The sequence below is a fragment of the Pelophylax lessonae genome (genome assembly GCF_965119305.1).
Source record: "Pelophylax lessonae genome assembly, chromosome: 2".
NCBI lineage: Eukaryota > Metazoa > Chordata > Amphibia > Anura > Ranidae > Pelophylax > Pelophylax lessonae.
In genome coordinates this window covers 116,574,366-116,587,775 of record NC_138769.1, presented here as the reverse complement: position 1 = coordinate 116,587,775, position 13,410 = coordinate 116,574,366, and the positions used below count along the sequence as shown (strand labels likewise).

The following is a 13,410-nucleotide window of genomic DNA, read 5'->3' as shown; positions in this document are numbered from 1 at the left end:
TGTGGCTACACAAACATGGTCACCAGCCTATACAAAACAGGCTACAACAAATGACAGCCCGGTGCGTCTCCACAAGGCTCCACGGGACCCAGGAGGGCCCAGGCAAGAGACAGAGCAAGAAGGGGGGGCCGTGGCAGGAGCCCCCCATCAGGTACAGCCCCCCCCCCCCCACACACACACACAGGCGACAGTCCTGCCGCTTTATCCCCCCCATTGCCAGTACAGCACCCTACCCCAGCCCCAGGAGGTAGCCAGACCACCATACAACCCCAGTATAGGAGGAGGGGGGGGATAGATGACCCACAGGACGATCAGACTGAAGAGGGGGCCTAACAGGAAGGAGGGGAACCGGGGGGGGGGTCAGACTGCCCCAGGGAGGGGCCAACGTCCACCCCAAAACCCTCCAGGAGGATAGCTACTCACCATACGAGAAACCAGACGGGCACCGCTCCAGACAGAACCTCCCGCCATCGAAATAGGAGGTGGGGGGCTGTCGGCCAGGAGAAATGCTGTGATGTGGGCCAAAACCTGGTTGTATGCGACCTTGTTTAACTAGCAGGCCAGCCCCATCCGGTGGGGCTATGTCGCGGCCGACCTAGCACTGAGCTGAGGTCTGCACGCGCTCGCTGACCAGACTGGGGTGACCAGTGGATCTTGATTATCCAGCCCGTTGCCCAGTCCAGCAGTTGATTGTAGATCTCACAGGAAAAAAAAAAACAGGAGGGAAAAAAATCTATTCAAAGAAAGAATTGCCAGGACCAGAGATCCCAGCAAGGAACTAGGTCCTGACTAGGCAGAAAATAATCTGAGTACCTATAGCAGAGGTGGGAGTATACCTCCCGGGACTGCCCATAGGCGTAGTAAAGTTATTTTTCTGCCTAGTGTTCTTCTCCTGTAGGGGCAGTATAACTCAATAGTCAAGAAGATCAGGAGCTGTGTCCGTCAATGAATGAAAGAGAAATTTCAATTTAAAGGAGAAATTTGAGGTTATAAAAAAACACACACACATTCACCTCTATGCTGCAGCATGAGTGTGATGCTGCACCTGTTCCACATCGGCTCCAAGACCGAGAACGGAGCAATCACATGACAACTGATGGCTCAGTTCTCGGTCTGTCAGTTAGCACTCTCCACTCTGCCCCTCCAGCGTTTACTGGAATGTTTGGCTGAAGTAGTTGGGTGTGGCGAGCTCTGGCTCTCCGTGACCCACTAAGAGCCGAAATCAGCTGTCAATTATGCAACTGGGTGGATCCCAACAATATAGTCAGGCTGCTTCCAGAGCCTGGAAAGGGTCTGTGACATCAGGCACCAGTGGACTTTAGCCCACTGTTTGCTGTTTCTGGGTCACAAAAGTGCAAAAGTAAGAGCACTCATGTGACCCACAAGAGAAGTATGACCAAAAAAGCCTTGGCCAAACATCTCTTAATTATTGCAGTTGAGAAAAGGTTTCACTTAAATCTGCATGAAGCACAATAGTTTGATTTGCCATTTCATGGATTCTGATAATTAAAATATTCAACATGTACAGACTTTCTGCTATGTTATTTCAAAGAGACACACACAACATGGAAAAACTGAACCAAATTAGAGCCTTTTCAGAATCAAGACTCAGCTGGCATACGAACAGAGGAAGCCAACTAGCTAAAGGCAATAACATACTTTGAAGAGTTTCATTAAGAAATTAACTTGTGATTTACTGATAATATTAAAGCCGAAACAGACTTTACAATGACCTCACCTCCTGCTCAGACAGACCATCGATGATTTCCGAGATCTCATGTTCGCTCCTGGCAATGGTTGCGGATAGACCAGCACCCCTCTGACCGACTCTGAAATAAATCATTCCCTCATTTCCTTTGTATGATATACAGTGAAATCATTCTGACACTATCATACATCACATAGGACAAAATTTATTACAGCAATCAAACATACAATTTTATCAAGACATACATGTCACAATACCCATGTTCTGAATACTCAGAATGTAGACCAGAAATTAAAACACATGTCCACAACAGATTTCATTTACTACACAGGAACATAAACATGCATGCATATACCCTACAAGCATGCATATCTATGCTTTGCAGACACACTTAACCATGCTTGCTTCAGAGGTTTTAGAGTGAAAGACAAATCCAACCAAAAAACCCTTTCGAATACAGGTACTCATTGCTGTCAAATTAATCAGGACCATATTTACGCAAACGGCTTTAAAGCAAGGCAAACATGGCTAGATTCCTCTTGTTCAGCCTGAGCGGGTGAACAAGAGGAAATACATTCCTCCAAACTAAACAATGTGGATGGAGGAATCTCCAATGCCAGCCACTGAATTCAGGTAGCCGCAGCACCCATGGCTACCTGAAAATCCAAACAGTAACTGCATCTAATTGGATGCAATCCCTGTTAAATAGGGGTTGACCAATATCGATTTTTCGGCCATCTTTCAGGCCGATAGATATTCGGTGCTGATATTCTGTACATTTAGGGCTGCCTGGCACTCTGCTCTGGGTGGCACCAATAATTGATTGACTCCTACTGGTAAGAGTGACAAATTTCCCCTGCATTTTTAAACTGATCTTTTAGAGTGCTGGTAACAGACACTCACAGCTCAAAGTTCAGCCAACTTAAGCCAGCCATAGCAGAGACCAGCCAAGATTTGATCCATGTATGGGAAGGCTTCCATCGACATGGGTACAACCAGCATGCCATTATTGCCAGCAGCTATAGCTGCAACAATAATCACTGCTCTTCCAGCAGGGACAACTCTCTCTGCCCCTCTGCCAGGAGAACGCAACAGCTTTGCGAGAGGGATTGCGAGAGGGATTATCCCATCAACACACACACACATACACCCCCCCCCCCCCCAAAAGGCGTCATAGTAATAAATAACTTTGCATCCAGGACCTGTCACCTGCTCATATGTGGGTACAAGTGAACAGCATAGGACAGCCGCAGTGTCTAATATTGCTTTGTACAGGCTGAGCACCTGCATCTGTTCGTACACACTTGTTATTGTAGATGTAAATGAGGCCTTAGCCCACTCTGAACATACAATATTGTTTTGCTGCAAGTAAAAGGCAGTAATAGAATGTCTGCCCTTCAAATTTACTTTTAAATAGGATTCAGAAAAAGCTTGACAATGGACTTTTGCAAAATCAGCAGCAATAGAAAAGCAAATAGTGAACAGTCTAATGACAGTAGACATTGGTCCTCCAGCCCAGGAAGGATGCGAATACCAACATTTTTTGCAAACATAGAAATTACCAGCCCAATTACTTAAATCATTTGCAGATACAGAAAGATGTGGTTCAAAAGTTAGGTTAGTAGTGCAACCATATCCTGGCTCTGTTATGTATGGACCCAGACAACAATAAAGGTATCCTTTGACTATCCTTTGTGTCTAAGTGGCAGGACATACCTTTGAAACCTCTCCTGCTGTTCCCTCTGTTTTCGAATTTCTGGGAACTGTTTTTCGTAGTATTCACGGGTTTTGCTCTCCTTTGCTTTTCTGCGTGGATTGTTCTCTATTCTGTCCACTTTTTTCTCCCAAGCTTCCATCAGCTGATCGTAACGCTGACAAATGTTCTGTTCCTGTAAAAAGGAAAACATGTCAGCTAATCTACTCTAAGGGTCCCATTTTAAAGAAATGCAATAAAGCAATAAGCCAGTTAATAGTTGATGAAAGCAAAGATGGGGATGCATAGGAAGTCTTTGAAAAATCCAAATAAAATATACAAACCCTTTGTTTTCTAGCATGGTTTCGTCTCTTGAAAAATAAAATCAGTTTCTTCCTCATAACCTGATTCCTGAAAATAAAAATACATTACTTGGGAAATCCAAATCTAACCTCAGCCATGAAACAAATAAAGGGAACAAAATCTATCATGTGTGTTCATTGATCATGTACGCTAAAAATCACTGAACCAATTGTTTCAGGTGTGTTATACTGTGGTAACATGCATTAAAAAGTGGTTCTGAGCCCATGTTCATATTGGTCTGATTTGGCATGTTAAATCGCATGTCAAATCGGAGCCAATTGCTGGCAATAGCACAGTCCGAATCGGTGAGACGCCGACTTTGCGGCACCAAATTGATTTCCAAACGTAGTTTCTGTACTACTCTAGGTGACTTCGGGGGGCAATTTCAATAGACATAGGTGCATGAACCTGCACAGATATCTGGGAAATCGCCACTCGAAGTTGGACTGAAAATGCCGGCTTAAAATTGTGCGAGTTCAGCTTAACTCGCACAATTTTAAGCCAGCCTCAGTGTAAACCTACACTAAAAGCTGAAGGTTTTTACCTTTACGCACTTTGTGCGTTAGGGTAAGTTAAATCCTAATACCAGAGTGTGATAGGTTTCCTGGAAGCCATACATCAAGTCAAAACCTGCTGAGATAGTGAATTGCAGCTTGAGCTCCCACCAGGCCATCCCTCCAACACATTTTACTTCGCCCGCCAGAGCCTATTCATGGAAATCTTAATGCCTTAGCACAATTTTGCAACTTCGACATGTGTTCGTAAAACTGAACATATCATCACCACTACTTTGTGCATCCAGGTGGATACTGCATTTTTTTTCCGGACACATTGGGCTTTTCATTTGGTGGTAAGAGGCAATGGATAGCTCCTGATTTGTTTTATTAACAAACCATCGAAGTAATACCAAATATGTGTGTTAAGGCCCGTACACACGTACCGATCGTCGGCATACAAACGTCGGCGGACGAAAGATCTGCCGATTGTACGCTTGTTAGTATGGTGCCTCCGACAGCTGTCTGCGCACATTCTGCGGACAAGAGTCTTTCTTGCAAGCATTTAAATTTTTGTATGCCGACACCAGAACGGACGATTGTTCGCCAGTCAGTACAGAATTCTGCCGACAGACCGCAGATTTGTAAGACTGGGCATGCTCAGAAAAGAAAAAACACAGGGAAAGTTAACCATTACATGACATCACTTCTGCAGTCGGCGGACAAAATTCTTGGGCAGTCTTTGCACTTTTCAACAGACACCGACATCCCTGGGAGAAAAGACGATCGTTTATATGCCGACGATCGGTACGTGTGTACGGGGCTTCAGTTGTTGTTTGTACCCGTAGTACAGCCCAAAAACAGTAAAAGCTTTTTTTTTTTCTTTTTTTATACTATCTACAGCACACTGACACTAATTTTTTAAAAAAATAAGTAAATCAATAAAAATCCTGTCCAAAAAAAAATTAAAAAAAACACTGACCCTGACCTTGACCCAAACACTAACCAAGATCAAACTTTGATCAAAGTATTTTTTTAATTTATTTTGTTACACACACTTTTTTTCCTTCTGTGCAAGTAAAGAGAAATGATGCATCACTCTTCTCCATTCACAGAGTCAGAAAACACAGGGATGGGCTTCACAGTGACTAACCACTGGGATAGCCAGAGGATAGAACAGCGATCAGGTGACCCGGAATTATGAGCACAGGGCCCCTGCTTCGACACCGGTCTCTGTGCTGGGAGTGCACCGTCCAGCACAAAGGGAGATATGCAGCAAATATGTGGCTCTGTTGGGAAAAAAAAAAACCCAGACCAGTGGGGCCGCATTTTTGCATACGCTCAGCGTGAAGGGATTAAAGTATAAAACCTTGTGTGTGCAACTCCCACCACAGCACTCCCTAAATATTTACCTGAGTCCTATCTCAATCCAGTGATGCGCATGAGAGCAGTGGCTCTCTCTGATCTCGCTCTCTCTTCATTGGTTCACACAGCAGAAGGAGCCATTGGCTTCTGCTGCTGTCAATCAAAGCCAATGGGGAGACAGGGGGTCCGAGCTGTGATCTGTGTGTATTCGGTCATACACAGAGCACAGCTCTGAAGTGAGCCTGCTCAAGTTCTAGAGGCTTGCTACTGGGGGCACTCAGCGGGGGGCCAGGACCGCCGGCAAGAGACCCAAAAAGGATCTGAGCTGTTTTTATTTTTAATTCTTTCCTTTAGAATTACTTTATATTTATCAGAACTTCTTTTTATAGTTAGATTACAAAGACAACGGAAAACTAATTAGGTTTCTGCTTAGAGAATGTTTCAAAGAAATGATTCTTCTATGGAAAAAGTAGCCTTTGAGAGGAACATGATAAATTTAGAATTCAATTTGGTCTAATTAGAATTTAAAACTTAGTAGAAACTAATTTCAAGGCTATAAAAGATTAATGTATACGCCTAATAAAGCATCAAGTTGAGAACCAATAAAATTAGAAAGAATGTGTGATATTTAATAAAATATTTAAAATGTCTTCTCTATTCTTTGGAAAAAAGGTTATTCATACCCAGTTTTCTAAAGAGCATATAAATACCAAATTACAATATTTTAATATAGACAGCAACTCTTGCAACTTGCGAATCTTGAAATCAATTCTCAACAGGAACAATATCTGCATGCAGCATGTATGTTCTCCCAATGTCTGAGAATCCCAAGGTTCCTTCCACAATTCCCCCCCCCCCCCCCCCCCAAAATTATAAAAATATCAATACATCAGAGTCTATTCAGAGAAAGAGGATTTATTAATTATTAGGCAGCAGTAAAAAACTGTTGCTCAGGAATCCTAATATTACTTAGTCTAATTCTAGGTTACAAGAAAGTTTTTTGGTGGAAATCTGGGGATTGGGTGCAGGGTTGCTCAATGACTAAAAACAGAGGCAAGGTCAATTCAGATATTGATTTTTTTTTTTTATCAAAATATAGACAGACACACTATTACCCATAAACATTTAATACAAAGTAAATGATCCCTGAGAACTATGAAATACCTATACATTTCCAATCCATGTTAATTTCGTCGAGGCAAATATTTCAACACAATTCTCATCAGTTGCATGTTTGCAGTGATGAAAATTAAACGAAAATAAAATTCCAATTAAGGCCCCATACACACTTGTATGACTCCAAAGTTGTGCCGACTTTGGAGAGCAACTTTGATACAACTTTGGATGGGTGCAACTTGCATATGACTTTGACATCGACCAGGTGATAACAGACAACTGTTGCAAGCAAGTTGCATTGTATTCAGGTACAACTTTCATGCAACTTCTGAGGGTTAACATTAAAGTCTATAGCCCTCAAGTTGCATGAAAGTCTGAACAAAGAAGTTCATGAACTACTTTGAAGTTGCTGCAACTTTAATTTGCGCATATATGAATGGTTCTCATTGAAAAACACGGGGAATGACTTGTCATGCAACTTTGATGTCCAAGTGTGAAAGGAGCCTTAGTCAACTGACAAAGAATGATGAAAATCATTTCCAATTTTCGTCAATGAACGAAAACGGAACGAAAGTATAGGGGAGGGACATTTACCCACCTGAACTTCTGCTTTCCCTGGAGCTCTGCCTGTCTGGTAAAGCCCCCCTTGGCTCCCTCTGTCTGCCTGCTTGCCAGGGAGTTATGGAACAATGCCCTGTAAACCACAGAAGAGGAACTCCTCCTTTGGATTTGTGTCTGTCTGGAGGTGACGTGGTGAGTGTTTCCCCTCACAGCAAGGTAGCAGTGCTTAGCACTGTGTAAAAACAGCCTCCACAGACAAGTTCTGTGCCCTCTGCCCATCCTTTCACTTCCATTTACTTCCCCATTCCCACTCCATGTTATTCAATTTTTACTCCAGGAGTATAGAATGAGTTTGGAAATGCTAGAGAAATGCTTAAAATACAGCATTACATTACAAACCCATTCAATTTTAGTCAACAAAAAAATTACTAAAAATAAACAATACAGATGACTAAAATACAACTAAAACTAAAATGTAATTTTAGTCAAAAGACGGACTTAAAACGAAATTGAAATTTGACATAAAAATGAACCGTTTCCAATATTATAGGGTTACTAAACCCACAACAGTAAAATCAGTCTGTATATGCAGTAAAGCATGCTTCTTATACTTCCTGTGGACCTAAGGGGTTAATCCCCCGCAGTGTGTAAAAAGGCTGTTTGATCCTGTCTTCTCTGATTCTCCCCTTCTTCCACAGTCCCAAAACCATTTCCTGATAGAACAAAGCCTTGGGGGCAAGCTGCACATGCTCAGTTTGGTGTGTATTGTTAGAAAGTCTTTTTTGCGGAGAGTGCATGTGATCAGCACAGGGCCATTTAGCACTGTCCAGACACAGGGTCAGGAGACCTGCAGCTTTATAGGACAATCAAAGGGGAATGAAAACTCCTCCTATAAGCGTTAACCAGACACTGATAGAAGTCACAAGACTGCCTGAATTGCTGATGAGAAAAGGTATTTAGCAGTTTATATTTAGTTAAACTATTGCATTTCCATGTTCTGTCTACTGTGGGAGACCAGATATAGCGAATGCAGGGCCCTGGGTTTAGTAACACTTTATTATTTAAAAAGCACCCAGAAGTTCAACCGAAGCTATGAAAATAACTTTTTTTTTTTAACGCAGTAAATACAAGTAAAGAAAGGCTGCATACGAAGTTACTTAAGATAACACACATTTAACCATCTGTAAAGCTACATTTTATGCTTCTTGAATCATATGAGCTTTGAGTGTTATTTTATACTGGAGAAGGCTTTTAAGGTGGCCATGCACCGTTAACTGTTCAAATGTTATCATGAACGAGCCAAAATTTACCTAGTGGACAGCCCTGTCAGCCACCTCTCACCTGACATACCTTGACTGGGAAACCAAGCTAGTCAAAAATTGTTGGCCCAACAGTGGCTGTATCCATTCTGATGCAGGCTCTGTGGGTATTCCAACAATGACAGATAAGATATGAATAGTATTCACCCCACACTAAAAAGTTTAACTAAAAATTAAATTTCTGGTTAAATTCTATGCTCGCAAAATTATAACACCTAATTTGACCAATAGGGGTCTTGTCCTTAATAGTCAGGTCTTACTAGACCAAAGAGGGACATCAACAGGCAAACAAGCTCCAAATACTACCTTACACCACTTCCTTCCCCCCTTCATCTCCTTCTGCCTTTTCCCCTAACCCTTACAGTCTTCCGTTTGTGATCCCTCTCCCCCTACTTCTTTCATGTTTTTCTGTTCTACCTTCATATACCCTCTTTTCTTACATCTCGACTCCCATGGGTATCTCTTTTGAGCTCTATCATCACTTTCCAGAAGAGCAAGGTTGCACAGCATCATACCCAATGTACATCTCAGTGCACTTCAAGTTCTTCTCAGCAATCAGAAGACCTGTTTAGCCCTACAACCAATGTTACAGACATACGCAATGCCAATATTTTGGAGCTCTGGCTCCTAAATGATGTTGAGAACTTGATTTCCTAGTTCTGGGAGTCAATTCATAGCCTAATGTGCTATCCTTACAGTGAGACTGGACAATTACCTGAATGCATGAGAAACCATTACTGATGTACTTTCACCTAAGGCCCTGTTCACATTGGGTGATTTGGAATCATTGGCAGAATAGCTGTGATTCTGCCAGCGATTCAACATTGCTGCAAAACATGCAACACTCATTAGGTTGCCATTATTCTTAAAGACACCCTAAATGAGAAGCAATTCTGCCACAATTGTCGTGCGGCAGAATTGTGCATGCTCATAAATCGTGTTAAGCTTGTTGCCCAAAAAGGAGCAGAAGCTTCTTTTTGGCAACAAATACGCATAAATATAATAAAAACAGCAGCGCTAAGTCCAATGCACTGAATATCAAATGAAAATGTGCAGCATAATTGTTATAAAGAAGACCACTAAGGATCATAAAGTTTAATTGCTGGTCTTAAAAAAAAAAAAAACACATGAATGCAACTTTGCAAGTGATTGTGCAGGGGCTGCTGCCAAAAGCTAGGGGAAATGCAAAAATCCAATGCGAAGAGAAGTTCACGTCAGGTGGTGAAAGTTTTATCATTATTTAAATTATATTTCTAATGCTTTTTCTACCATGATCATATTTTCTCATGTTTTTTTTCCCCAAATGAACAAGCTATTTTTCAAGTTGGCAAAACCTTACAAGCATTCGTTCTAGCGCCAAGCTGTGCTCCTGATGTGTGGGAAAAGAGGTCTCGGTCCTCCTTCAATGAGCTGCGCTTACGCGTGGAAACCTGTGAATATGCAGATGTCACAAAGTCTGACGTTTGCGCAAAGCGTCAATCTCATTTAGATGAGAAAGGAGGAAGTGCTGCCCTGCCCACTGTGCCCAGGACAAAAAAATTAAAAAGCACATAAAAATATTAAAAAATTCAACTGCAGTAGAGGAAGGGGGGTTGGAGCTAGGTACACCCACATTGTCTTTCCGGATGAAGGTCTGCTTAAATGTCATTCATTACATGTTAATTTAGAGTCACCTGGAGCATGAAAGAGGAATTTATAGTCATATATTCATGTCTGCTCTTTACATGTCTTTATGCTGAGAAAAATTCAAATTGACATATTCTTTAAGAAAATGTCAAATGTACTGAGAAGGCAAGTGATCAGAGACAGCATGCAGATTTGGAAAAGCAAAGCTTATGTCTTGGATAACAGCCGTACACAGATGAGGGTCACCAACACATCAGTTTTTTGCGGTTGTATGAAGAATCTGCATTGCAGCATTTGTCTGGTAAACCGTAATGAACACAAAACAAGGCTTTTAGATATACTAAAAGAAAAGTATAAAGCGTGCGCTGCACACACCTATGTACTTTACAGCACTTTTAACCATTGACTACTGACATTTTCTGGCAGGCAATCATGTGCACATTATCTCGCATTACTGAAATCCCTCTGACTGCATTTTCCTGCCCGTTTGATTTTCTGGTAATTACAACAGAGTGAAAATGTGTGGGAATGACTGAAGCATACTTACGTCTTGATGTTTTCATGATAAACCTTTGTGTCTGAAGGCTGGTTGTAGAGAGGCTGTAAAACAACAAAACAATAGTTAAAAGGAAAAAAAAAAAGCCCAGCAAAGCTGCATTTTATCTGAGCTTTGTAAAGATGCATGTAAAAATCTCCAAGTATAATACTACAAAGAAAACATGAATACTTTCATTAGAGACACAAAAAGGTCTGACCCAGTGAGCTTTGCAAAACATGGCAATGCACTGTACTAAAAAGTCAACATAAAAACATGTCTAAGGGTTACCTATTGAGTGGTGGATGGCAAAGTCATAACTAGAGACACTAAAATCACATGCATTTGCAACACATCGTTTTCTGAGCCTCAGAAAGGAACCGCTCGTTCAAAATGACTACAGAAAAACAGAAAACACTGCAGCTCACCAATCCTTTAGACCCCGTTCACACTGGGGCGACGCTACTTGCCGGGGCGACCTCACAGGTCGCGGTGCGCAGCTCGCACCGCGACCTCGGAGCGGCCGGCACGGACTTCATAACATTGAAGTCAATGCAGGTCGCTCCGGGTCGCCCCAAAGAAGCTCCGGACCCTTTTTCTAAGTCGGAGCGACTTGTGTCGCTCCTATTAGAACGGGTCCACAGCTTCTCTATGGCAGGCGACCTGTCAGGCGACCAGGTCGCCTGACAGGTCGCCCCAGTGTGAACGGGGTCTTAATGTGGTGGCTGCAGCATTCATTTTCTTTTTGGCTTGTTTATTTTTCTTTTGACCTGCTGATCCAGCTGGTAGCACACTTCCTGTCCAAGGGTGTCACCACTCCACTGGAGGAGCAATGGAGACAACTTTGGACAGCAGTATTGTCAATTTGGGGAGAGGGAAGTGAAAGGGTAATGTTAAGATGCATTAGCAAATTGGATGAACTTGGTTTGTCTGAAATCTCTTAACTGCCACATTTGCTGGTCTGTTAGGCCCCTTTCACACTTGTGCGACTTAAAAGTTGCGTGATTTTACCGCAATGCCTATGTTTTTGGACCTTGAAACGCATTAAAATCGGCCAAAAGTAGACAGGGACTACCTTGAAGTCGTTGTGACTTGAAGTCGTACAGATATGAACAGTACTCATTGGAAATTATGGAGAACGACTTGTCATGCAACTTTGCAGTCCCAAATCGCAGGACAAGTCACACAAGTGTGAAAGGGGCCTTAAAGGAAGTTGAAAAAATAACAGACTTGCCCAGATCAACAAGTTAAAAGGGGAAATGCCTTTAAAAAACGAATGCAGCCAACACATCTCAGAATTGGTAAGTTGTAATATAATATTTTTGGGGTTTAATACCGCTTTAAAATACTAGAGATCGGAGATAAAAGAAATGTACCAATGAATAAATTGTCGAAGAAAATACTTAAGAAAAAGCAAAACATTTTTTCAGATGTAATAATGTAAAGCAACAGCAAAAAAAAAAAGTTTCTTTTTCAATTCCCTGATGATCGTTCACATGGGGCAATATCAAGCCCCATATGAGGGCTGTTTACTCAGAGCCAGATGCACATATGCTGCATGCATCCCAGCGCAGGCAGTTTCACTTATGTCTGTTGGGACACAGCCACTGCTCCCAATTCCACAACCGTTCAGATGCACTGCCCCAAATGCAGACAGGGTGCCTTTTGAGCTGTGCTCCCACATGGATGTCAAATTGGGAGCATCCCAGAACACTGCAAAACACAGCTGTTCACTTGTTTAATAGGTTACTGACAAGTAACCATTTCTGGAGCAGCAGGGGTTCTGGATGCATTTCCTACCAATAAAAAAAAAAAAAAAAAGAAAACCCAAAACATATACAAAGAATCCCGTGTAATATGTCCACCATATCAGAGGCTTTCAAATACACTAGCAGTGGTCTTCAAACTATGGCCCTCCAGTTGTTCAGGAACTACAATTCCCATCATGCCTTGTCATGTCTGTGAATGTCAGAGTTTTAGAATGCCTCATGGGAAGTGTAGTTCCGCAACAGCTGGAGGGCCATAGTTTGAGGATCCCTATACTATAGGGTTGATTTACTAAAACTTGAGCATGGAAAATCTATTGTAGCTCTGCCTAGAAACCAATCAGATTACATTTTTTTTTGTCAAAGCTTAATTGAGCAAGCTGAAGTTCGAAGCCAACTGGCTACCATGCAGAGCTGCACCAGATTTTCCACTCTCCACTTTTAATCAAACCCCACAATCCTGGGAGCCTCTGCAACCCCTGCTGTCTCGATTCACCACTGGAGCAATAATTCACATATGACCAATGGAATTATTAGTTTAGCCTTCAAGTAGCATGCAGTTTTACACTTCTGCTGCAAGGAGAAGGGGTCTCAGGGCTTATGTACAGATGTGCATTGCTTAAACAAGCACACTGCCACAATGCCTGCCAATATACCGGCTTTACGTGTGGTGTGTTACAGTGCTATTGTGAATGGCACCCCAACACCCTGCAAAGAAGAGGGCATCTCATAATGCACAGCAGCGCACCACATTTCTTGTTTTGAAAAAAAGAGTCATGCCCTTTTATCATTATTTGGAAGGTGTTGGCAACCCCAACATGCAAAATGTGCGTTTACACGTCGCAACAAATCGCGGGTAGCCAT

General features: G+C 42.2%; 1 protein-coding gene across 1 annotated transcript in view; it reads right to left on the bottom strand.

Annotated features, from left to right (window-relative positions):
* The window catches only part of NCOR1 (nuclear receptor corepressor 1), a 310,428-nt gene that overhangs the window by 191,929 nt on the left and 105,089 nt on the right, over positions 1-13,410 (bottom strand). The window contains exons 8-11 of the mRNA XM_082245149.1: positions 10,793-10,845; positions 3,746-3,812; positions 3,425-3,597; positions 1,739-1,829 (exon numbers count right to left, since the gene is read on the bottom strand). Of these exons, the coding sequence (XP_082101275.1) occupies positions 1,739-1,829; positions 3,425-3,597; positions 3,746-3,812; positions 10,793-10,845 (384 nt within the window). The remainder of the gene's footprint in view (positions 1-1,738; positions 1,830-3,424; positions 3,598-3,745; positions 3,813-10,792; positions 10,846-13,410) is intronic.